Here is a 27,557-nt window from a genome sequence, read left to right as displayed (position 1 = left end):
TTTCCAAGCACCAAGCCAAAGGTCTCTGAAACATCAAAGCCAGGGAGTTATTTCTTTGCAAATAATCTCATCTCAAGTTTGCAAAACGACCGTAAATAAAGTGTGATGGCAACATCCTCCACAGTAATGGATGGACTGCCGTGCTGCAAGAGAATGCTGCTAATTCACCTTCCACAAACTGATTATCTATCTCAGTTGTTTCATGATGATAATTCTTTATTAAAAGATTAGCTTTCAAATTGCACTTTTGAGAGCCTGATACTGCTGACAAGGCCAAGAGGGAATTTCGAGGCCGGCTTGAGGATTTATGACCGTGTGACATCAGCAGAGTGGGGTGGATGCTCTTTTTGTTACTAATGCAGCTCCAGCAGCAACTGGGGCTGCAGGTATTAACATCCAGCTCGTGTGCCAGCTCTCACCCCTCGGAGAGCGTTAATCCAATCTGCCAACTGCTGCTGCACTCTAATACAGCCCTGCCTGCCAAGCAATTACAAAAGCCTCCTTCTGCTCCTGAGCCACCTGTCCCTCACAGCGCTTCCCTGCCACCACAGAGCCCTTCCACACACTGCTTAAAGGACAACTGCTCCATTTTTGCATGGTAAATAAAATGGGAGCTGCAAAGCACCCTGTAGGGTTTTTGCACCAGCCTTTGTGCACTTGTTGATGCTCAACAAGTAACCTCAATGATGTTACAAAGAATTATGAATGAGGGTTATCGATAATGAGCTCATCTTTTGTTGATATTTTTAAACTTATCAATATTCACATCGCAGATGTAAACTCCTATGTTTCCCCTCCCATCCTCTGTTCAGAAACTTGGAAATGAGAATAAAATTATCTAGTATGTAGTTGTGATTCTAACACACCAAACAATGTATCTAAGGAAAAGAAGTAAAAGATGAACAAACATTATTATGTATTATGAGTACAAAAGAGGCCAAATAAAAGTTTGAGAAGGAGATAGCAATTATCCCAAATCCAGGAAACATAGAGCACCTTCAGATCCATACAAAGAGACCCACAGAAACACACAACCATGACTCTTTAGGAATATTTGAGATCATAATAATCACTATGTTGGGCCAGACCTTGGCTCAGTAGCCCAAAGCCAATTCAGACAGAAGATTTACAGACATCCTTTCCCAAAATACTTTCCCAGGCTCTTGCACTTTGCACCCTGGAGTGCCTGTCTCTGCAGCTCTCTGCCTGAGGGATGTCCCTGCCACTGACCTCTGCAGTCACTCTTCACAAGCATTTACCCTTTTTGCACCTACAAACCCAGGCAGCAACTCCCTTTTCCCAATCAATGGTGCCAAAAGCTTGTGTGGGGTATGATTCCTCTCAGCAGCATTTGGTGTTTATTTTAGCCTTAGAGGGACACCCTGAATTATGCTGTTTATAGGGGCAGCCTGGGGTAGGGAGTTTACTGGGCTCACATCCACACTCACTCCACTGATTCTCACCTTCACTGTGTTTCAAGTCTGAGGGCTGGAGGACAGCATGAGAAATCAATGTTTAATACAGCTTTTAATGAAATATTAGATAATGCCTTCTTTCAAAGAAACATTTCTTGAGCTGTGTGGACACTGACTGTAGAAACATGCTAAAAGCTTCTTTTTTGTGAAGTTTACAATGCAAATGGTAAAGCTTTGTAGCAATTTTGTGAGAACCAAGATATGAAAATGTGCTGAATGCTTAGTATATCTAATTAATTTATTAATTTTTTTAAAAATTCGCTTTAAAGAAATTAACAACTACAGAACCATAGCATATGCTTTTTTCTATTACAATTTACTCTTAGCATGTAAAAATTACTTTTTTCTACTGTAGCAGCTGAGAATGTGAATACTACAAAGGAGTTAGCATTGGTATTGAAACTTTTAAAGTTGGTCCTAGGCTCAGGGTACTTTTAGAAAACTCAAGGAGAGAATGTGAAACAAGAAAGGTGAGCCCATCAGAAAGCATTAGAGAGCAACAGTTTAAAATGTTGTGATGTGAAGGAAATGAAAATATTCAGATGTATGCAAGGAACCTTGGTCAAAAATCCTCTCCCCATTCAGTGAAAGATTAATTTTCCAGTTCCATATGAGATCAGAAGACTCGGAGCTGTATCTCAATGTACACACAGATCTAAGTCACTGGAGGGGACAATTCTACATTCTGACATAAAGAAAACAAACCAAAATCACACAGAAGGCAGGAAGACATTGTATGTGTTATCTTTGTGATGCTGTGGGCAATTTCCACGGGGTAAATGATCTGTGGTGATGATGAGCAACTTTTTGGAAAGCAGGGGGAGAGCAAAGGGGACAGGAGGGAGCACAGAACCTGCCCTGCCCCTTGCCTGCTGCAGAGCCCTGCCCAGCACTGCCAGCAGCACTCCTGCTCTCCTGCACACATATCTGAGGACTCCTGCATTTAAAGACATGACTAAAGCCCAATGATTCCTCTCCCTTTTCAAGAAAGAGTTTCTTTTGAGCAGAGAATAGAAGAAAAGAGACAAGAAGATTCCATTTTCAAATCTGGGTCATTAGCTGCCCAAGGAGGAACTTTAATTATTGGTTTTAACATCAAGCTTGTAAAAGCAGAGTTCTGCAGGCAGTTAAAGAGATAAAAGGCATTTGTTCAGGGTAAATGCAGAGAGCCACACACTCCTTGGATTTAGGCATGTAACTTGGCTGAAGAGGAGAACATTTATGTCAGAAGATTTGCATTTCTGAGTACAGGAACTTCATTGGGGTGCCCTGCATAGCAAGAGCTGTTTTTCCAGAAGAGGGCACTAAATATATATTTTTTTACTATCTCAGTGATTTAAAAATTAAAAGGACTGGAAATCAGAAGAATTAGATTATGGACTGCTTCATATGTTTCTGCAGAGACACCAAAATTAAATTATTTCTAATTTGGCTTTCTGAAGCTTTTAAAATCACTGTTGTTTTCTCATTTTGTATACTATTCCTAATACATTTCTTTCCTTAACATTTTAAAATAATCACCTATACTTATTGTGATCCAGCACAAATCAGGATGTTCATTGTCCCTAAAAACTTAGAAAGAAAATTTATGCTAAAAAGCAGGAACCCATCTTTAATGTAATTCTCAAGTCTCTCTATATTGCAAGGAATCTAATTATTTGTTAGATTTCATTTTTTCAATAATTTTCATACTAGTATTTATTTTGTTCCTTGTAAAGCAAAGTTACCATATGTTTCACTAGGATAGAATCCCACACAGGTGCAGCAAAGAAAACTGATTATTTTACTGCTGTCCATCTGAATTTGACTATCTAGGAAATCTTGTACATTATCTAATGAAAGCTTTATTCAAAAACAAATTGAAATTTATTTTTAAGATATTTTGTGAATCTTATTAGGACATTAATCTTTACTAGTTTATTCAAGCTCATCTATACATCTTATATTTTTCATTCTGCTTCCTTTCCTTCAGAAAAAGGAAGCAGAATGAGAAATATAACCTTATGCAAGCTAAGAAAAGTTGGTTGTTTTTGTATCATAGTGTTTTGCCTTGAGGCTTTTTTATTTTTCTTCCCTGCTTGATGAAAATCTCATTTACCAAAGAAAATATTTACAGAGGAAGACTGCTGATAGCTGATCCTGATACATAACACACCTATGTACTTTTGCATGACAGGCTAATTATTTCTGAGTTTTGATGCTCCTCTAGTCTTCCCTGGAACTGTGGATTTGCTTTTCAGTTTATTGATGTGTATCTGTGCCTGTGAATAAATGCAGGATACAGTTTATTGGCCTTGCTACATAAGCAAGGCTGTCCAACTTAGTCTGAAAAACAATTCTGCACTCAGTCATGTTTGTGCAATTTCTGTTGAAGTCTCCCAGCATAATTCAGGAGGCTTTGGGTTTAGTTCTAATTCAATTTATCTGCATTATTAGGAGAACAGCAAGGGTTTAAGCCATTGTTTTTAATAGGAAAGCAGTTAAAGCTCAGCAGCTGAAGTCAGCAGACTCAGTTTTTAATGCTCTGCATTTCAAGTTTTTAATGCATTTTGTTGCAATGATCAGACTAAACAGTCCCTGGAGTGGAGAGAACTGAGACTTGGTAAGAAACTGGGGTTTGGTCAGGTTTTACCAAAACCATTGCTGTGTAGGGAGCAGGCAGCAGCAAATGTGGGATGTGGGGATGGAGCACTGCAGGCTGTGCTGAGCTTTGTCTCCAGCTCAGGCAAACACATCATGCTGTGCTTTATGAACACACCCAGACCATCATTTCAGAAGCACTGACCTCCCCCTGGAAACACCCCCCAAACCAAACAGAGCTGAAGATCTGGTATCCAGTGTGTTCTATGGGAAAGAGCTGCAGGCCCTGGGTCACCACAGTGGCTGCAAATGATAAATCATGGGATGGTTTGGGTCTGGAGATCATCCAGCTCCAAACTCTCTGCTATGGGAACACCTTCTACTAGACCAAGTTCCTCCAAAGCTGAGATGATCCAACTCCAAAAATACGTGCTGAATATCAAAAATTCCTCCTTATCCTCAGAGGGTGCCCATTCTGTGCATTTTAGGGGTGCAAACCTGTTTTCCATGGATAATAGACACGAGCAGCCCCCATCAGCCATTCCTCCTTGCTGACACTCAGTGCCTATCATTTCCCTTTTATTAGGAGTGGAAAACAAAGACAAAATATGCAGACATGGGATGTGTCTTTTCAATTCACTTCTTTCTTTTTCCCATTTTCTAGTGAGTTACAATGACAGACCCTTAATTTTAAATAAGAGTCTATTGCCCCATGGCTGAAGGATCTTAACTACCAAAATGCCCCTGCAGTATATTTGTTTTGTTCCTAACCCCTCTCTAACTTGTTTAAGCTATTTTTTTCTCTCATTAAACCAACCTGTTCCAAAGCAGAAGAATTGCTGTCAAATTCAGGCTACATAAAGGAGACAGTCTCTGCTGGAACTTTGTCAGGATTTCAAATGAACCAGGAGGATCCTCCAAACCAAATAAAGACTAGGTTTCACCTGTTTTCTTCCCCAGCATTAGTCCAAAATTGGCCCTGAAATTTAGCAACATGAAATTAGTTTCTGTAGTTTCCTCAAAAGAAAACTGTAGGATTAAACTTGTCAGTAATTATTGTTCCACTGGTCTGTAACTGCGTCCAAAAATTTCTGTTCTAAAGAAACAATGGGACAGAAATTGGTGGAGTGCTGACTGCTGAGCAGCAAGAACAAATACTCTCACTATTTGATAACATGTTTACTCAATTATAGTGGATATCCACTCTCCTGCAGTAAGAACTTTTAATTTTGCAAGCATGTGCAGTTGAGAATATTTGGCATGAGAAGGGCCCTGCTGCTGAAGGCACGGCTGAGGACACCTGAGAGGGCAATGTTTGCACAACTCTGTGATAGAGTTTTGAAAACCCATGAATCCCTCGAGAGCTGTGTGGCAAACTTCCCTCTCTCTCTGTGCCACTGCAGATATCAAATATTAATTAGCCTGAAACAATTACTGGTACCAGCACAGGACAGCATGTTGGTACATCTGACAGAGTTATTGCTACTTCTGCCTGGCTGAGATTCACTGGTAGGAAACCCCCAGCTGCTGAGGCTTCATGTATCAGCAAATTTCATTTATTCAATGAAAGGTGACCATGAAGAGCTGATCTGGCTTAGACAGACTCCCCCAGGTTAGACAGAAAAGGAAATGGAAGTGTGGAAATGTTTTTGAATCAACCTCCTCTGATGCCTTTGAAAATTCTGTTCTGTCTATCTTGAAAACAGCAGATGAGGGAATTTGTTCACAGTGGGTTTGAGATTGGAAAAGATAGGCTGTCTTTCAGAAAAACCAGATTCATAATTAAAAATTACCACAACAATCTCCTTTTAAAAGAAAACATTGGCTTTAAGTGTTGTCAAACAAAAGCTGCTGCTCCAGCTTCAAACCCAAACTCTCACCCACAAAATTAACCTCTTCTATCCTCTCAGCACATTCCTGTTAATGCAACACTTCACAGGCCTCAGCTTGAGGTATGTACATGCAGCTGGAGCACTGCTGTTCTACCACAAAGGGGTTAAAAAGCACTTATCAAGAAAGGTTATTCACACTGCTGATCCTGGCTGGTGAAATAATGTAACTCAAAACAAGATCTGTAAGAAGAAGGAGAAAGAAAAGTTCTCCCCAACTTCAGCCCTGGAGCCCCAGAGCAACCTCACTGAAAGCCCACACACATAAAAAGTGCTGCCATTTTCAGAAGCTGTGAGCATTTTATTGAAATACTAAAGGTTATTAATGGTGTTAATAATATTTTTTCCATGGGAAGTAACTGAATGTGTTGCTTTCCTGAATTAATTAACTAATAATGTTACTCATTAAAAAAGCACTGAATGACTATGGTCATCCAGCTCATTCTTCATTCAGAGCTACATTCATACAGTTGGTGAATTGAGAAAAGAGAAGATGCTCTGCCTGAAGATAGACACATGCACAGATGTAATAACAGAAATATTTTAATTAATGCAAACAGTATTTGGATTGAATCCTTTTATTCTTTTTATTTAAGAAGTGCTTTATCCTAATCCACTATTTATCCTAATAACAGTAACTGTTTCTCACAAGTATATGAAGTTAAGTGCTTTAGACTTGAAAATGTTGGAAAAATTAATTTTAGCCACCAGCCTTTGATATAAGTGCCCTTATATTGTGCAGCCTTCCAACAGAGGAAAAATTCCTTCTGATTTATGAACAACAATAATTCAAAACTGTATTCACATTAAAAAGAGGATATGAAAAACCATAAACATAAGGTTTTTACCTCAAATAGCTCCCTCAAAAACTAATAATTTACAACAAATGCCAAAAATTAAGCAACAATCAATAAAACAGGTGGCATTATTTTATTGCAGAAATATTCTATCTGTGCTCATTTTATCATGAAATCACTAAACATTTTCAGTGTTCCCGAAAACAGCATTAGGTGAGAATGAAAAAAATAAATTTGAAATATATTTATTGCCATAGAAAGAAAACAGATTTATGTCAGCCTATTTCTAGGCCTGGTAAATCCATTTCAATTAAGCAATAAATATCATGACTACTGTCTGAGCAGTATTACTGATGATAGTTATGACAGTATTCAATTTTCAGAGGTATATTTATCATAATAATGTTTATCACCTAGCTCAAAAGGATGTTGTGAGGATTCATTAATATTTATACCCATTAGTGTTTTGGAAATAACAAGCATTATGTTATTTTAGATTTTACACAACTAATTAAATTAGTATGAGGTTGTAATTGGACCATAAGCCCAAAATCTATTCATTCCACATAATAACCAGACTTGGAAAAATAATAAAAAATACTAACAACAAAAATAGGAACAAATAAATTCTACAAATTATGCTTTCTATAAATGCATTCTATGCATTCTATAAATAATGCTTTTTTACTTCATTCACACTGTAAATACCAAGTCTAAGTTTTGGTTTGGGTCCTTCTGAGCTCTCTTTGGTCCCACCACTCATGTCAGAGATACAGGCAAAGAGAACAGAAATACTGAACTCACCACATGAACTAGGCTATAAAGTAATAATTGAGTGTGCTCTAATTACAGCAATGATTAATTCTTTCCAGCCCCTGGGATTAAAAAAGAGCATTTCTTTTACTGCAAAATAGGTAAAAGCATCTGTTGTATCAGCTGCCAAAGCCTCTGAGCTCTAACTTTGTTCAGAAGCCTTTGCAGTCTGGTCCATGGTAACCAGCCAGGATTTCTAAGTGTAATTGCCCTTAACTGGCACAAGCAGAATCACAAACACAAACAGCCAGTATTGGGCTGGTGAAACTGGAGACAAAGAGCAAAAGTTTTAAGAAGAATCTTGGCAGCTTTATTTCCTCTCTTGCACGATGGCAACAGTGATTCCTAATAAAGGCAATTAACTATTCACTATTTAACATCTCACTATGTCACTCCAGAAAATAATTTTCCTTCTCCCATATTTCCTGTTTCTTTCATTCCATTACACAAAGTCCACTGGTAACTGGCTACCATAGAAAGCTGCACAAGCTTTAGTTACTCTCCTTTACTCTTACCTCAATCACAAGATTCAAGGGTTGCTTTGTCACTTGGCTATTTAGGAACCTTTTTTTGGAGACTGGGGATACTGCCAGAGGTGGTTCCATCCCAAAGACCTGTGTGTGTCCCCAGGAGGGAGCACAGAGCTTGCCCAGCAGTGCTGGTGGAGCCACGAGCTGGGCAAGTGTCCTTGGTGTGGCAGAGAGGTTCTGTGGCCTCTGCCCTTGTGCTGAGCTGCTGTGCCAAATCCTCTTTGCCCACATGTTTTGGGGTCATTAAATCCTGCATCACAGCCCCACACACTTGTTTTGGTGAAGGACGATTTGAAATTTGAATCTATGGAGGTGTTTATTCCACAGTGCTTCCCTGAAATTTCATCCTGCTGTTTTGGCCTCACCTTGCACCTTGTTTGGGTGTAAAGAAACTGAAAACAAACAGCAGAAAAACTGTGGGAGTATTTTAAGACAAAGAAGCCTGGTGCCTTTCCTGTGACCTTTCCAGAAAAAGAACAAATCTTCTGTGTTCAAGGTTAGAAAAGCTCCCTATTAGCACAAGGCTTACCCAGAATATTGCTGCCTGAAAGATTAAACTTCTGTAAATATAAGCACTGCAAAAAAAAAAGCATTTACAATGAAACCTGACAGCCAGACTAGCCCCAATGCACCCACCCCAGCCTCACAGCTGTCTGCCAATCTTCCTGGGAGAAATATATTTTAAGGAACGTGCTTTAATTCATTATCCTTTAAAATTATGAAGTGATGCAACAGGAAAACACACATTAGCTGCCTCAGTATCTTTGCAAAATGAGTGTCTGGCAGTTCAGAGCTGTGTTATTCCAGTGTGGGAGTCAGTGCTGTCACCCAGACCAACACTGAGCAGAGATGCTTCTGTGCAAATAAATAGAAAAATACAGAGCAGCTATTACAGGAAGGAAATGACTTTGTGGCACTTTTCTTAAAAAACATTCCGCTTCATTGGAGTGACACATTGTGCTCTTTTATTTTGATGTTTATTCCTGGCTGGTATTAAACATAGAGGCTGAATCCATTAATTTCAGAATTCAGACAGATGATTAATTCATACTATGCATATTAAAATATTATACACATATTTTAAAAGCAGCACAACTGTACTGTGTAAGAAAAAAATGATGAAAATATCTATAATCACAATTAAAAGATAGCACATCACGCTTTCAAATGCCAAAAAAAAAAGAAACTATTTCTGATGGCTATAAAATAAGTATGCAATAATTCCAAAAAAGCTCCTTTTTTGAAATTGTAGAATTAAACTTTAAAGACATGTCCTCTGCCAATTTATCTCCTGAAATTTCCTTTTGACTTTGCAACAAGGACAACTGCCCAAGGCTTTGTTAATCAATTTCTTGTGTTGCAGAAAACAGTGTAATTTGAATTTTGTCCAAGAATACAGTTTGAAATGCAGAAAATGTGAAGAGCCAACTAACATGCAATTATTTGTAGCCACAGTCTGCATACCAAGGGAGAAGAAAGCTGAAGAAGTAATTTAACAGTTATTGCCATTTTAATACACAGAGCCACTCATCATGGCTTAAGGCTGCAATAACCAAGACTGAACCCAGCTACCCCTCCATTAGCATGCTTCAAAACAGAATAAAACAGAACCCAAAAACAAAACAAAACAAAACAAACCCAACAAAATTTCTTTTCTCCATTAACATGGATCTTCAAGGAATAAAAGAGGGGGGTTTGTTTTATTTTGCTTCAGGAACTCTTGCTCTATGAACACCTGAACAATTTGCAATGTTCTCTTACAGTGAGTATATGCCACATCCTGAAATGTTCCCAAAGGTCATGTTTTCAGCTTTCCACCTTTTTCCTTTCTAGGAAAAGATGTGGTGTGAGGCAGGCAGCACCTGGCTGTGTGCTGCTTTCTCTTCTCCTTGAGAGCCTCAAACTCAGTGTTTTGCCTGCACCCCAAGCTCACAGGTCTGCAAGCACTGACATGGAGGAGGATGCAGAGGAAGCACATCCAGCCCATCCCTTTCCATTCCCATGCCCCTCCTGCCCCACTGCCCACATCAACCACTCCTCCACAGACTGAACACAAATCTGGGCTGTAAACCCCTCCCAACTCAGCTTCTTTCAGATCTTCAGAGTGTGCAGTCCTTTCAGTGGAAAAAGGTTGAGAAAAAGTTAATTTCTCATTACTGTTTTTCAGAAATTAAACTTTTTCTCTGTTTTTTTGTTTGCTTGTTTGTTTGTTTGTTTGTTTGTTTTTGGGGTTTTTTTTGGGGGGGGGGTTCTGATTTATTTTTTTTTAATTTTGTCATTAGAAGCATTTTTCTGTCATTCTCAAAGGAACTTAGGAAGCCTTCCCTCCTCAGGGCTCTTCCAGCTCCCCCAGTGCATCTGAGCAGAGTTGGCATAGGGTTCCACAGACAAAGGCTGATTTCCATTAAGAGCTGAATTTTACACAACATCTCTGGCTCACAAGGCAGGGAAATTTGAGAGAAAGGCTTTGCTTGCTCAGTGACCCTTAGGCTGTCTTTCCCATGTTTAGAATTAACACTTCCCTATCCATCTCTGTCCAGAACTCAGCTAATCTTCAGGTAAGTGAAGTCACACCACCAGTAGTTTCCCAGGAAAAATAATTATTAATTACTCCTAAAGTTTCTGATACAGTTATTTTCCCTTCTTCTAAAACCAGGCATGCTTCTTCTGACTTTCCTAGCATCAAGTCAGAAATAACCCCAAGGATGATAGCAGAGAAATCAGATGAGCAACAGAACTACAACCTCCACTGTCTAAAGGACTCACAAATTTCCTTTGGTTAGCAGTCAAACTGTTATTTACATTATGGAAATGCAATTACATCTGTCAGATAATTAATTATTTCCATTTTGAAGAATTGGTGATATTCTAGACTATGGAAACAAAATATATGGGGCTTATAGTTCATCCAAGTAGTACAGCATAGCTATCACTCAAACATTCCAGGCCTTATACCAACAGAATTGAGAAAGACAAAAATATTATTCATGCAGAAGAATTGCTTCCTCCATGTTTGATTCTTTGGTCATCATTTAAAAATGAGTCATTACACTTTTCCATTTTGAAGTTTGGTAAAAAAATTGCAGTAATCCAGAACTTAGCAGCAACCTAATGGTGATTTTTTACAAATGATTTATACCTAACTCTCTGAAGAAAAGGATTTATAATGAAAGTGATAGCTCAAGTCTAACTGCAGCACTGGGAATGGTGACACTATAATTAATGTATTATTTCAGTTGTGGGAGACACTGACAGTAGCTTTTTGTTCCGGGGAAGAAATTTATAGGGTGACAGAAAAAGGCACTGTGGAAAAAAAAATCACAGAAGAGGAATAGAAATCCTAGTAGCAAAGACATGTCCTTACAATCCCTCTCCCAAAGGCTATAAAATCCTGGCAATGACAGTGTTTCCTCTATGGTCTAATTTATACCTTTCTCCTCTACTAGATGGCAGTGTGACATGCTCTCAGAATTGCTAAGTGAGGGGGTTTCTTGCTTTGTTTCATAGGAAGCAATTAATTTAAAATATCATCTTGCTGGCACAAAAGTGGGGGGAAAAAAAGAAGTTTCCACTGGCTATATATTTTGAAAACAAATCTGTTTACTTACAGGTTCAACATCGAAGGCAAAGAGTGCATATTCCCGGTCAGGTGACACTTCATAGCGGATAGCCTTTAAGGAAACCTGGAAATAAATGCAGTTTTGAAACAAATGCTCTTCAGTTTTCAAGCTAATGACACCTAGAACTAGTTGTTATGATCATCTCTCTAATGAGGAAGAATAGTGTCAGAATTAAGTTTCTTGAAAAATAGAATTTTTTTTTTTCAAACACCAGAAATGTTATGTGGGCACCCATAAGAGAATAAATAAATGCATTGTGACTCAGAGCAGGCAGCTATAGAAAAAAAAAAAAAAACCAACAGAATTTTCCTTACAATCTTACTGAACAGTGGCTGGTGAGGTGGCAATGTAGACAGTAGTTAGTGGAAAACTCTGATAAATGGTAATTTATTAATTCCCTCTCATTATCTGTATTCACTGGCCAGTGCAGGGGATCAAAAAACTGTAAATAGCTTCTGGAGCAAATTAGTAATAGAGATACCACTACATCTCTCAATTAAGATAACCCAGAGGAAAACTATCCCATTTTCCCCAGTTAAAAGTCTTTGGGATGCTGCAGTGATCCAGTGCACCCTGACCTGGGTTCTGCAAAAATCAGCACTGTAAATCTTGCTAACAAGAAGAAATGTCAGGGCATCTCAGACTTGCCAGGAATTACCTTTTTCCAGCTCCACTTTTCATTTGTGTAGTGAAGCCATTTCTCCTTCCCAATATGTTTCAATTTAATGCATTTCTGGCACAGATGGCACCAAGGTCAAAGAGAGGTGCCACTAACACATCACTCATCCACTGCCTTTTAAATCTCACCCTCTCACCTAACAAATGAGATGTAAGTCCTTGAGAGAGTCCCACAGAGCAACATTAGAAGGGGAACTGGGGAAAGACAGAGTACCCCACTAGGGAGAGTTCTCCCCAAGGCCAGTGAGGATGGATGTGCTGTGGGGGACAGACAGAAGCAGAGGGGACAGGTCACACCATCACAGAATGATTTGGGTTGGAAGGGACATTTAAAGGCTAACCAGTCCAAACCCTTGTCTTAGGTTGCAATACAGGATGTGACCAAAAGTGTGCATTCTATCACCATCTGCTGATACCAGGTGGGGCAGTGACCCTTATCCTCACAAGAGATATCCTCTGCTAAAGGGCCATCTTTATATTTTCCACAACCCATTCTCCCTCCAGGGGATATCATCTGCTGCTGGCCCATTCAGTCCCAGTGCATGACTGATAAAATTCATCATCCCACTGGGAGATGCTCCAGCCAGGGCAGGAGCCAAGCCTTTCCTACCCAGATAAAAACTGAGATTTTGGACCCAAGGGACCTTCTTTCCACTGGATTCTAGAGGAAAGCCAGACCTTTCCACATCATCCCTGGACCTTCAGAGGAAACTGCACCTTCTCCAGGAGCACTGCTGCAGCTGAACCACATCTGCCACTGCAGGAGGATGCAGCCACCATTGAATGGGACTGCTGCCACCACCCTGACTGACTGACGGGTGTCAGCTTGGATTCTGACTCTGGCAGTGTTTTTGGGATTGTTCTTTGTAATACTGTATTTCTATTTTAATTTCCCTAGTAAAGAGCTGTTATTCCTAATTTCCGTATCTTTGCCTGAGAGCCCCTTAATTTCAAAATTATAATAATTTGGAGGGAGGGGGATTACATTCTCTATTTCAAAGAGAAGCCCCTGATTTTCTTAGCAGACCTCTGTTCTCCAAACAGACTCCTGCAGTGAGTAGGGACATTTTCACCCAGATTAGGTTGCTCAGAGTCCCATCCAACCTGATCCTGAGCATTTCCAGGGAAGAGGCCCCCACCACCTCTCTAAGGGGCTGATGACCCAGTGCAGATCAGGATGGGGGAGCCTGGGAACCAGCAGGGTCAGCATCAACACAGATTTTGTTTACTGTTAGGTTAATAACATGGGGAAGGAAAAACATGACCAAGCAGCAAAAGTTTTCTGCTCCAGGGCTGTGAAGGAAGAGGAAAAAGACAATGTGTCTGAGTGAAGTGTAAAGGCAGCTCTTGCACTGGGGTTTTCTGGATTAATGTGGAGATGACATGCAGATGTATTTACTGAGAGGGCAGAGGAACAAAGGCAGAACAGGAGTAGGGTGGCAATGGCATTAAAATGTAGGATTACCTTGTAGCAGTGTGCTTTTCTTACAAATGGCAAAAATTAAAAAACTGTGGAATAAACAGAAGCCAAACTCAAGTAATTTGATTTCAACAGACCTTGGCATTAAAGGAAGCCAGCCCATGCCCTTAGAATTGTAAAGAAAGGGGTTACATCTGGTAAAAGGGGATTGCTTATGTGACCCAGCATGAAGGTTAAATGCACCATGTGAAGTTTAAGTTTGGGCCCTGCCATAATAATTCAGTGATAATTCTTTGTCTCATTAAAAATAATTAATATGATTGATATATAAACTTCTGCCACAATGCTGGTTTCACCTACTACACTTCTATCACTATAAGCAGTAGTCTGTATCAGATGTGACTTTGTTTTCTTTACATTCCTTCTAATAGTCACTTACTAATTTCTTCCCACAACAATTTCTTAGGGTTTGTCTCATGTACAACTCCACTCCTATTCCTCAACACTACTCATAAAACACACTGAAGTTGCATTTCAACCATTAGGCAAGAAAAATCAGCAAATGCACAAATTAAAAATAAGTATTTGCCTGGAGGAATGTAGAGAATGTCAACAGACAGTAAATGATATCTATTGTCCTTTTTATTAAGCATGCAGAGATGAGAATTATGCATCTTTCAATTATATATGATATGCAAGACTAGCTGCAAATCTCTATATGATACTTTCCAGAAGTATGAGAGAAACTGAGCTTGCAGAATAATAACAAAAGCTGGAGTTCAATCTCACATTATCCATCACTGCATGGCCCATTGTATTACCAGTGAATTGCTTCTCCTTGACAATACATGAAGTTGAAACCCAAGTAATTTTCTGCTTTACTGATCCAACTGCAACAGAGCTGTGAAATTCAGCTGCTTGTCACAGAAAATACTTACAATTTTTTTGTTTTCTATTAATATTGTTGAACTGTTGGTTTCGACATTCCTCAGGATCACTGTGCCATTCTGGTTTCTATAAATGAATTCATTATCTGCAAGGAGGAAAACAAAAGGCCATTAAGGAAATCTGAAATTGTCTGTTTGTGTGGAACCTAATTACAGACTTGAACCAAAAGTACTGCTGGGAACTTCTTTCTGAAGAACACAGATCAATTTTAAACACAGCTATTGCTAAAATTGGTTTTGAGGACAGCCATAAAACAATGCGGTCAGTGTTTGTCATGTTTGTTGTGCCACACTTCCCCTTAGATGAATGCCAGATTTACCTGCTTTGAATGTACATACACAGCTTGCTATATAGTTAAAACCCCATTCCTTATGATTAAAGGTTTCCAAGTTCCACAGTCTCTGTATGAGTTTAATAAGCCTGGAAAGTCTCTGAAATTGAAAGGCAAATGACCCTCTAACAAAGCAGATTCTGGAACCTAATATTGTGCTCCAACTCTGACATTTGTTCTGCAGACTTATACCAGAAGGAGAAACATGCAGAGAAACCACCATTTCCACATGAAACGAGGCAAAGCAGCTTGTGTCTGTGCACTTTGGGACTGCTCCAGCTCTCAAGACTAGTGGACAAGGACAAAAATACTGCAGACAGTGTCCAGCACTCTCAAAGCACACAACCTGCCTGACAGAAAGGCTGGGGCTGAAATATGAAAGGGACTTCAAATGAAGGTTAGGTAGCAGGTCAAAAGTTCAGGATGAAAAAAATTACAACAATAAAGGGATGTCATAAACTGAAGTTCAAGTCTGATCAGTGCTTACATGCACTGCCCTGCAGATAAAACATAAAACAAAAGTCCCAAGCACTCTGCCATTAAAAGGAATCATCAGTTTTTCTTGGCACAGAACTTGGGCTATGGTTTTTTTGCAGCTTGGCTAAACTGAGACTGAGAATTGATAGATCCTACCAAACCTCTGCTTCCAGTTTCAGCTAGGGAAACAATTCCTCATCACCTAGGATAAGGGACATGTGGGTGGTTTAACATTATCCATGGGCTGCCCTGGAATGAGTCAAAGGTGAGTTTAAATCCTCTAGGGTATGTACAAGCACAAACCCAGCTCACTAACTACACAGGTGTGCACTGCCCAGCTGGGGTGACCTGCTAAAGGCAACTCTGGGTTTTGAGACTTGGCTCTTCCAAAACTTCAATGTACAGACTCATTATCCATGTTCCAGTCTATTATTTCCAAGCTGGTGATGATAATCCTCATCACAGCCACTAACCAGCTTTATAAAATGCTCTGAAGGTGTAGATGAAAAGCTTTTACCCCCTACTTATTGCTGTCAATAAAAAAATCTCCTCCATATCACAGATTTACACATAAGTGGAAGAAGAAGAAATATTTTCTGAGTTTGGGATGAATCAGATTCTGTAGGAGCAAATGGTTGCTGCAATACAGTTGATCCCCTCAAAACCACAAGGTTTTAGAGACTTTAAAATTCTCAGAGTCCAAATCAGAGCAGCAGCCCTTCAGACTCACAGGCAAAGTTTTCAAAGCATAACTTTTTAAAAAAATTATGGAATAAATTTTATCAGCAACTTCTGTCTTGGATTAAAAAAAAAAAAGCATCTGAATTAGATTGACTTGCATTTATCTTTAAAGTATTCCTTCATACAATTTATGACTGAGCAAACTAAGAAACTTAAACTTGAGAAAGAACTGATTGAACAGAGCTAGGACAGAAGTCAAAAAAGTAATCAGCAGTATGGAGAAGATAAATAAGGGATGCTTATTCCCTGCCTTTTCCAAAATAAATACTGGCAGGCACCAGATGACACCAGTCAGTGTCAGGTTCAACACAAATAAAAAGGATTATTTCTTCATGCTCAAGGCAAACAAACTGTGGAAGTCACAGTCCCAGAACAAAACAGGTGCCAGGGCTGCAGGTGGATCCAAACTACAATTAGAAAAATTGAAGCAAAATCCATCAAGGATTGTATGTCTTGAAGGGGAATGCTTTTCAGGAAGCCCATGAACCAGCCATTGTGAAGGACTAAAGGAATATCCCAAATCCTCAACTTGAGAAATCTTCTTTCTTTTTAGAATCTTCCCAAGTATTTGCCCTTGTCCTGGGCCATAAGCCAGAAGGGACAATCCCTGGGGTCTGATCCAGCAGCAACTTATTTACACCTCTAACTTCCAGCTTCTGTGTCTAAATCCTTAAGAAAAGTGTTTGTGCCAACAATCTGGAATGTAAGGCAATAAAAGATTTAATGCTTTGTAAAAACCTGGTCTTTATATACTCAGGCCACAAAGTCAGAAGTATTATTTGTTATAAGAGGAAAGTATGCATAAATTTTTATTTTCCAAAATTATTTCAGGCATTCCAGAAATACCAGGAAAAACGAAACTGAGAGACAGACTATTATCTAATCATCAGACATGCTGAAAAATATTACTGCTTTAATAATCAACTCTGTCAACAACACAGAATGTTTTCCAACTACACAATAAGTTCCAGACAGAAAAATCCTGTTTTTTATATGGCCAGCAAAACATTTGGATAATTGCAAGGCTCTCAGGATATTTCCTAATTACAGAAAAAAAAAAAAAAAAAAAAAACCCAAACAAAAAAAGCAATGAAATTCAGCTCCAAGTTCAGAACGTAGGTAAAGTACCTCATAAATCTAATAAGTCTGTGAAACTATGTCTTGAACATTGCAGAAACTGATGGAAGTCACATTACTGCCCATAATGACATTGCTACCGAATTTTATTGCTCCTTATGCTCCAAAAAATCCCATAACATTTTAATAAACTATGAAACTTCAAGATTACATAAAAGCTGCTCCATGGTTGGAAGTCGGAGATAACAGACTTTCCCAATATTTGTTAAACCATAACAAGTTTAAAATCAGGTGCTTATCCACCACATGCACTTTTAGAATGCATAAAAAAAGAATAAATGAAGCAGTGCTGGTTTGTTAGGGCTGTAAATCTTGCCATTATGTTCAATACCACTGCCTAACCTAATGAACTGAAAATTGGTTTGGTTAAGAGAAGAACAATCTGATCTGTGTTATATTCCAAACAAAACACTGTGAGGTTTAGCTGGGTCTTAGTCCTCAAAAGATGAATAATATTCCTGGACTTCTGTTTTGAAATGTGTGATTTGTTCCAGTGCAAGAGCACTTATTTAAATGGGACATACCTCAATCAAAGGCAGAAAGCAATGCAGTGGTCTCTGTCCATAATGAATTCTGTCCAGCAGGCTGATGAGAATTTGCAGCCTGATTTATAGTTGTCACCAGAGCTGATAAAGGTCATCACTGCATTTCATTTTTTATAGCTGCCTTTCTTTGGGGCTGAATGATGCCAAAACACTATAATTTTCAGGCATGCAGCCATTTATTTCATTTCTTCAATCTTTCTTGCATTTTTTTCCCATCTGTTCTTCACCAAAGAAGTTGTTCTTATCCCTGGTGATGTTCAAGGATGGTTGGAGCTCTGAGCAATCTGGTCTAGGGAAAGGTGTCCAGTGGGGCTGGAACAGGGTTGGTCTTTAAGGTTCCTTCAACCCAAACCTCACTCTGATTCAATGATTCAGTAGCAAAGTTCACTTTTCCAACTCCTCACCCCTCTTTCAACTTCCAGGAAATTTTCTGGATGACAGATTATATTTTCTGACTGAGAATGTGGACACAGATACATAGTCACACTTGAAAAAAAGGGACTGATTTCAAAAAACAATTACCAGAAATAATGGATCAACCTTGAGGCTGTAGAGTCAGAGCAAAGGAATGGGGAGGCCTGGGGAGAAACTTTTTAAAACCTGCTAAGCAGAGCAGGTGAAATCATAAACCCCATCAGCTTTTCTGTCTTGAATTCAGCCAGGAAGTGCAGAGGCAGAGAAAACAGACCCAGTGAGAGGGAGCTCACACCCCTGGAAATCACTGAGCCCTCAGCAGGAGCAGCATAGACAGACTGGGCACCAGAAAAAACACCTGAAACAGAGGATGAGAAGGTTTGGGACAACATTACTTCTAGAAAGTAAAGTTTACTTCTAGAGTAAGTTTGAGTGCTGAAAACTCAAAGAATTTGAAGGAGCTTCATCCATTGACATGAACATAGCATCAGTTCCCAAAAATTTAGTGCAGTAAAGCTTCTCTGAAGTTCACATTACCAGAGAGGAGAGACTGGCAGGACCAAGCCTGTGAGAGGAACTTTCATTATTTGTCAGAAGTTATGGAAAGCAGAAAGCAAAATGGTGATAAAATATGAGAACAAAAAAATATATCCAGCTCTAGAAAATATTTTAATGAAATTGTAACTTTCTGTCATCTTAATAAGTAATGAATGAAAAGTAGACAAAAAAGGGTATAAAATTCACATGCAGCAAGTCAGCAGCAAGAGGTAGTGGAAGAGAGAAGGCAGTCAGGACTGATAGGGCCACTCCAGTCTTTTAGAGCCACAGATTTGGAGGAAAAAGCAACTTCTTAAGTTCTGATCAACAGACATGAAAGATAATTGAATGAGTCTCAGTCTGATGAAAGCCAGCACCGAGGGAATCATCATTTTCAATCCCTAAGATTAAGGAAAATTGGTGCATAAAGGAAATTTAAGTCCTGAAGTTGTTCTAAGCCATTTCAGATAAATGAGCCTCCAGATACTAACAGGGCTAGCAAACATCTTACACTGTGTCAGGACAGCAGCCAGCAGCAGTCCCATGGGATGAGCCCTCATCCCTCCCAAGGGACAGAGGCCACGTGCAGGATGCTGAGATGGAACTCTGCACTGGCACAGCAAATGCCACAGGGCCACCAAGAGACCACTGGCACCCTTGTGTTATTCCTCATGGGGGAAAAAAGAAAAGTTGTTGTGAGGTTTTTAATGACCCCAAGCAGTCAGATCTTTGGTGTTTCATCTTACATCTGAAGGATGAGTCTTGCAGGAGCCCTGCAGTGCTGCCCAGTGGAGCACAGCATCACCCTCACTGAGGGGACAGCAGCACCTGAACCAGACAAGGGTTCCTTGGAGTCCTCCCAGGCTGATATGGCTCAGACACACCTGGATAGCACTCACCATCTAGCAAGATAACAGGCAGGGAGATTGCAATTGTAGGGTAGATGATTCTTCAGACAACTGGTATTTTCAACAGGATGTAGCACAGTTGTATTCCTTTGGAAAGATACATGAGGATCAGACAATGGAGTTAAAATTTAAAAAATATCTTCTTTAGCATCTCAGCAAATTTTCTGAAGGGCCAGGTGAGCCTTAGAACAGTGGCTGGAGAGCAGAGTGGGGACAGAAGTGGCTGTGCCCTGTGATCTGGGCATGTCACAGCTCTCATCCCAGCACACACAACACCAGGGCAAGGAGAAGGGTCCAGCTGGAGAAAGCAAACCCAGACTGTGCTGTTGGATACTGCTGGGAACCAGGGAAAAAGCAGCCCTTGAAGCCTTGGGTTTCTCAGGCTGCTCAAGAATAAGAAATTATAACAATGATTAAACACCTGCAGAGCCCTGTGAGGGTCTTGTGATGTTTTGCAGAAAGCATGTTTTCAAAGAGGTGTTGCCTTCTTGGACCAATGAGCCTTTCCTATTCTGTTTTACATGTACTACCCTATGTAAGTGTGGTGTTTCTTTAAATAAAGCTCTCTCTCTCTCTCTCTTTTGTCTTTGAGAAAAATCCCCAGCCTGGGAAAGGTTCGAGCTGGAGATGAGAAAACCAACATCCTGGGAAAAATCCAGGCTGGACTTTTCCACAAACTTTCAGCAATGTCCACAAGACTATCCATGGGTGAGCTGTGGCACACAGGAAAAACCCACTGGCCTGTAGTGATTGTCCATGATTTCAGGACTGGGGGAGGCTGGCAGCTCCCACTGCAATAGAGTGGGAACAGCATCCTGACTGAACTGGTGCCCAGCAGGCTGGGGCTCAGCTGAGACTCTCAACATCACACCCTCAACCCAGGCACACAGCAGAGCCCAAGGGGAGAGAGAACTCATCAGCAGCACCACCAGGGATGGATGTTCAGCAAAGCCACAGTTCAGGTCAGCAGCTCACAGGGAAAGTAAACTGAGGGGACTCTAAATTTCCTGTAAAAATGTGCTTTCTGAGTGTCACAGGTGAGGCAATAGCACAGGCTGTGGTTAACAGGTTGCTGTGTGAGGGGCCAAGACCCTAAAAAATGCCTTTAATCCTGCTTGATGCAGCAGGAACATCTATCTTCAGAGACAGCCTGCTATGTTCAGGGACTGGTTTTGAGAGAGAGAGAGCCTAAGGCTTTTGGACATAATGGAACCAAAGTGGAAAACAACAGAAAAGGGTAAATTCACTGAGGAAATAGAAACTGTCAGAAAAAAATCCCCAAAACAGCAAATTAAGAAGGACCAAACAAAAGGAATAAAGTGCAGCATGGTGTGAGCAGGGAGAAGGATGAACACAGGCAGCTTTATGGAAATACTTATTTTACTTTGCTTTCATGAAAGGGGAAATCACATCTTATTTACCAGCCCTGCAGGATTATTGACTCTCTCAGGACAGTGTCTGCCTGTCAGGAGTCAGGTAGGGGAATGCCCCCAGACCTGCACCCCTTGGGGCAGGTGGAATTTACTCCTGAGAAAAGCACTGAGAGTAGAAGCTGAACAAGAGCCAGGACTGTGCATGCTCACTAACTGCTGCAAAACTTCACCACACAGATCATAATGCAAAATAAAAGCACAATCAGTCCCCAATGGAAGCCTATTCAGGGGTCCAGAGAGATGCAATCACAAACTCAGGTGGAAATAAGGCTGTTGTGATGATGCATTTAATGCTGTGATCTGTTGTTCTTTCAAGACATGCTGCAGTGCCTCTATTTGATATTTACAGCATGTACACAACAAACAACTGACTCTGAAACTCCCTCCCCACAGCAGAAGCAAAGACTGATCTGATACTGAGCTGCTTCCCAGAGAGAAAATTCAGGGAAGGTTTCCCATCCCCTGCCCTGGTGCCTGCAGGTTGGGAGAACTGAGAAAATGGGAGGCAGGGATCATGAACAGGGAACAGCAGCAAAACCAGATTTCCATCCCACATCACCATGCCCTCAGTGAGCTGCTCCTTAAGGACAGGACAGTCCCACAGCTGCTCCTGTAGACTTTGGCATTTTCAATTTTTCACAGCCCCTGACACCACCTTGCCTCTGTTTCAATCCACCTACCCCCACCAGTGACTCCTCTTTCTTCTGCCTTCCCTGGAAGAGATAAGATTTTCTTAGACTTTGTGATGCTGATACAAGGAGCAACAGGGGACAGAGAACAGCTTGCCTTTAACAACATTGCTACAACCTTTAATTCCAGGAGACAACTGGAATCCCATTTTTAGCTTTCTGCCATTATGGGTCATTATCCTTTTACTGTTCCCAACACTTTTTTCCCTACATGCAAGGCTGAAAGAAAAACTTTAAATAGGTGATTTACTGTAATTTAGCTAAATGCTGTATAACACATTGAATTGGTATATTAAGTGCAACATGATAGAATGTGCTTTATTATGCAAGAAGTGGTTTTAATTGCTCATCATCTCAATACACTTGCACTTGGTGCACCAATATAGTGCTTTTACAGTAGCACAAGTAAAATAAAACACAATTATAGCCCAGGAAAATTCCCACATCAACGTGCACCTCTAGCAGGCTTGTAAATTAACTTGTCAAAAGCTTGAAGAAGACTGAATCTTGCGAAAACTTAAAAGTATAAAAATCTCCAATGCTGGTCTGTTTCTCTTTTTTTCTAATCCCAACTCTTTCAAGATTCAAGACAAAAAAAAAAAAAAAAAAAAAAAAAAGTCTGAAATACAGGTACAGTACACCTTTGAAATTTGGGTCCCAAATTTGAAACCAGGTAAAATTCTGCTCCTGCCTCATTTGAGGCTGAACTGCTCAAAGAGGAACTCTGTGGGCACAGATCACGACTCAGTGGCACAGGCATGAAAAGCTGAAATGCATGTGAGAAACTGAGAGCTCATTTCAGCTTCAAATTACTCCCTTCCCAACTCCTATCTGCCTTTATAACATGTGGAGGGGGGAAAAGAGAGATACTACAATTAGGAAAAAATTAATAAGAAATTCTCTAAATCTATTTTTATTGCATCTGGGGCAAACCATCTTGATTACAGAACTGCTGGAAAACCCTAATAACCCAGTGAAACTTCACACCTTGTTCCTTGCTGCCCTCAATTTATCTTTCTAATGACTGGGGGAGGAGGGGAGTGCACCACACTGTGATGGCTTTGGTGTATTCCAGAACCAGGAAATCTCCCTCAAAAATTCTCTGCCATCTCTCTCTCCTCTTCAGCTGTGCTTGTGCCATGTGCCCTTCAAATCCTAGATGTTCTAGGAGGAGAAGTGTCAGCTGGAGACTGCAGATTACACTCATCCCTTTGATTCCCTCCTAGAAATATTTCACATTCAACACAGGCCAGAAGCAATTTAACCCCAGACAACTATTTTCCTAGAAGATGGTCCTTGATGCTTTTATTGATGCTACATATTTTTCACAGTTACATCATGCAACTGAAGAGAAAAAAATTGCAGCCAACAGGGAGCAGGAATCAGCTTATCCCAGCTCCATGAAGTGACTGGGATGGGTGCACAGCCCCAAATACACAATGGCAGAGATTTCACTGGAAATATAAAACTTCCAGGGCTTTTTCCACTGTCGCTGCCAGCTCAGATGAGAGCCCAAGTCACCCCTCCTGCTTGGTGGTGACCCAAGCTTGCCTGTGCCATGCAGGGACCCTGCTCCAAGCACTGCCTGGGTGTGCCCAGGGCAGCATCACTCAGTCACCTCCCTCTTCTCTGCCAAATGTTCCAGGTCTTATCTGCCCCATCTGGTTTGGCTTCACACAGGGGAGTGCATAACCTAAAGTGTTACACCTAAACATAATAATCCATTTGACACTGAGGAAAAAAAGGAATCCATGAATAAATTTTTATTAAAATGTGACCTCACAGCTCACTTATTTAATTTCTCTGTGCATTCCCTTGCCTCCTTCTCTTTGCCCCTAGCTAAATTGCACTTGTTAATGGCCATGATGGGCAGAAAGAAAAGATAAAGTGTTATTTTCTTGCTTTTCATTATTATCATCATGGGAACATTACTTAAATTTCAGTGCAGACCAAATGAGACTGTTGTATATTAACAAGAAAATATGCTTTGTGTGCAGCTTCAGGTTAAGTTTTAATTGAGTGCAATATTTCACAATCCCTCTTATGTCACCCTGTCACTTCAGATGTGCCTGGTGACATCTACAATTGAGATGAAGTCTAACTGTATGAGGAGTGTGTCAGAGCCATGACCACCACCCTGACCTCAGGCTTTTGAAAATCAAGGCAGGCAAGGGATGGAATCCAAGACCCCCAGACTCATTTTGGTTACTGGTTTTGATTCCTGATTTTGGAGTGGTCACAAGAGGGCACCCTGCTACAGAGCCAATGGAAACACTTTCAACACTTGCAAAGAACCATTAATAAATAATTAGATCTGATATTGGGCAGGAGACTGGTGTCCTGAGTGAGATGGCACTGAGGAAAAGGAAATTGAACTGAGTGAGACCAGTGTTCATGCACCCAACTGCAAGGGAGCCACCAATGGAGGAACACTTTGCAATTGTAGGTAAAATCCCACTCTTTTTTAACCAACTGATGAGGGAATGAAAATATTCATGTCAGGGTGGTCAGGCAGGAGAAGAGACTGCCCAGAGAAGCTGTGGCTGCCCCATCCCTGGAAGTGTTTAAGGCTGGGTTGGTTGGAGCTCTGAGGAACTTGGTTTAGTGAAAATGTCCATGTCATGACAGGGGGGTTGGAAATGGATGATCTTTGAGTTCCCCTCCAACCCAAACCATTCTGTGATTCCATGATGAGTGAGGAGCTTTTCCTCAGCATTGCACATTGGTTTGGTTTGCCTGCAGTGTCTGGGCCAGCTCTTACAGAGTCCTCACCAAACCCCAGAAAAGATTCCTGAATCCCTTCTTTCACTTCTTGTTTTTTTTCCCTCTCTCTACCATGGAACCAACATCATCCACCTGTTACTGCCTGTTCTGTTGCTCTTGAAGCTCGAGCAGCTGCTAAGAACACAACAGTGCTGATGCTGGTGCAGAAGGAAAAGGGATGATATAAACACCTGGTTAAGTGCAATGGGTGAAAAATAGTTACACCAAAATAATGAATGCTCCTTCCTTCCAATTCTCATCAACCTTCTGTCCAATAATACCTTCTCAATGGGTTAGGAATTTTCAGCAGATGAGATTAAATCCAAAGAATGCCCTTAATGAAAAGCACTTGACTTCTTCATATTTTTTCTTTATTTTCTATCCTTACATAATTTCTTTATAACTCAGGGCAATTCTTTTTATCATGCATTTCCATGCTTCTGTCATGATCTTAATCTTTCTCTGGACCATTTCTATTCCCATTACCATCTATCTTTGTTGGATGGAGCATCCCAAGCTCACTGCAGTGATCAAGGTGATCATGTCCCTCAAACCAGATATAAAAAGGCTTTTTTTAGTATTTTTCTCTCCCAAGTATAGTTCAATATTGTTTCTCCTAAAAACAGTTGATTGCAACAGAAAATTGATTATGCTTTCACTTTCCTGCCCTAGAAGAAGGAAAGCAAATATAAACTATAGAATTCTAATAATGCCTCTCCTGTTTTCTTATTCATAGTCTTCTGGCTTGATAATATAGCTATATTAGCCATTCTGTGCCAATTAGGGAAAAAAAAATCAGGAATATTATAATTATTGGTGTATTTTTCAAAAAATACCTTTCTCTGTGAAGCATTAAAATTAGAAAATAGAAAAAGAATATGCATGCATTTATGTTAAAGGTTAATTTGGTTTAAGGCCATATCTTATGCCTACTGCTGTGTTTGGTATCAGCTTCAAGGCAAAAGGTAATAGCAAACCCTAACAAATGCTGCCCCTGACACCTGGGAGAAAGAAAATATGAAACACATGGAATAAATGAATAAATATATGTATATGTATATGTATATCTATATCTATATCTATCTATATCTATATATCTATATCTATCTATATCTATAGATAGATAGATATAGATACAGATAGATATAGATATAGATATAGATAGAGAGATATAGATATAGATATACAGATAGAGATTAGATCTATGTATAGATAGGTAGATATAGATATAGATATTGATATAGATATAGACATAGATATAGATAGATATAGATATGGATATAGATATAGATATAAACACACACATATACTTTTGGGCATATTTTAAGTAAGTGTTTTAATACATTTTTTACGTCCCAGTTCACAGCCTGCTCCCCATGGGAAGGAGAACAAGGAAGGAAAAAATACCTCCAAATTATTAATGAGCATCTTGGCTTCTGCATGAGCATTCCAAGCAATTTGTCTTGTAAAATGAGTCAGAGCATCAGCTGGAGCAGTGGCAGACAGTGGGAACTCTCACATGGCCCAGCATATGTGCAGAACTCCTGCTGGCTGCCAGGGGCTGAGCTGGCAGAGCCAGCTGCAGGAGCAAGCTTGGCATGGGCTCCTGGCCACCAGGAAATGGGAAAAGTGCCTGCTGAGCACAGAATGAGTGTTTATTAGGGTGGCAACAAATTAGAGTGTTGGGGAAATTTCCGGGCACTGTCCGGAGTTGGTGGGTTTTAGATGTTCATCCAAGCCCTTCAGCCTGCCTGAAGGCACCAGGTTATTCAGATATTCCCATCCCAGCCTGCCTGAAGGCACCAGGTTACTCAGATATTCCCACTATGAATGCATGGCAAGGCCAGGGCTTCCAGCCAGACCCTGGAATGGCTTACTCTGCATGAATTACATTTCTGGAACATGACTGCAACAAGACCAAAATCTCTCTGCACTGCTGCAGTCACCACCATTCATTGTGGACTCAATTTTTATAGAGTCAAGCACATGCCAATATAATAATCATTCATCTCATAGACCCAGATTTTTGCCCATCATGGAAGAAATTATTCTGAATTGATACTTTTTTCACTTGTCTTGGCTTGAACATTGACGTTTCTCCCTGCTTCTTACTAGACTTTGTTTACATTTTTTCCACCCTGCCATTCTGCCTTCCCTGGAAAGCTAAAATGCTTTGAAGGTGATTACCCAGATTTTGTCAATGATTATGAACTCCAAGCATTGGAGGACAGGTATAAGCCTTTAAAAAAAAAAAACAACTGATATTTTAAAAACATATTTTCAAATGCAATTAAATGGATTTGTCTCCATTTACCTGCAGATAAAATTAACATTTGAAGAATCATTTAGAAGTAATTATGATTAAATATTATTATTTTAGTACTCTGAGTACTAAAACTGTTTTTATTTATTACATTTCTTCTTTGAATCAAATTAGGGTACTATTTGTGTGATACCTGTCCCCACAGACTGGAACTTTAAGCCAAGTAGCAAAATGAAATCTTTGCATCATACCCAGCAGACCCAGTGCACATTTCCCATGAAGCTATGAATCCCTGCTGGGGACCTGGATTACACAATTTTATGACATCATGATTACTTTCTGTGGCATTATTTGGTGTAGGGACCTAAAGATTTTAACTGTAACACAGCAAAATCATCTGGCTTTTCTTTAAGGTCAAACAATTATTCTGCATGCATAGATTTGTCTTCAAGTGTTATGGAACTTAAATAATTTCAACATTTTTAAGAAGTTAACCCAAACACTTCTGTGCACTCCTTGTGTGCAGGTCCCATCCCATCCTCTCTAAAATTGCACACTAGAGGTGGAAA

General features: G+C 40.0%; 1 protein-coding gene across 5 annotated transcripts in view; it reads right to left on the bottom strand.

Moving 5' to 3' along the window:
* The window catches only part of DPP6 (dipeptidyl peptidase like 6), a 524,565-nt gene that overhangs the window by 116,841 nt on the left and 380,167 nt on the right, over positions 1–27,557 (bottom strand). For all 5 annotated transcript variants that reach the window (XM_079300903.1, XM_079300904.1, XM_079300901.1 and 2 more), the window contains exons 4-5: positions 14,741–14,835; positions 11,693–11,767 (exon numbers count right to left, since the gene is read on the bottom strand). In XM_079300903.1, the coding sequence (XP_079157029.1) occupies positions 11,693–11,767; positions 14,741–14,835 (170 nt within the window). The remainder of the gene's footprint in view (positions 1–11,692; positions 11,768–14,740; positions 14,836–27,557) is intronic.

This window comes from Erithacus rubecula (genome assembly GCF_903797595.1).
Source record: "Erithacus rubecula genome assembly, chromosome: 3".
Lineage (NCBI taxonomy): Eukaryota > Metazoa > Chordata > Aves > Passeriformes > Muscicapidae > Erithacus > Erithacus rubecula.
The sequence above is the reverse complement of the archived record's forward strand: the minus strand, read 5'-3'. Positions and strand labels throughout refer to the sequence as shown.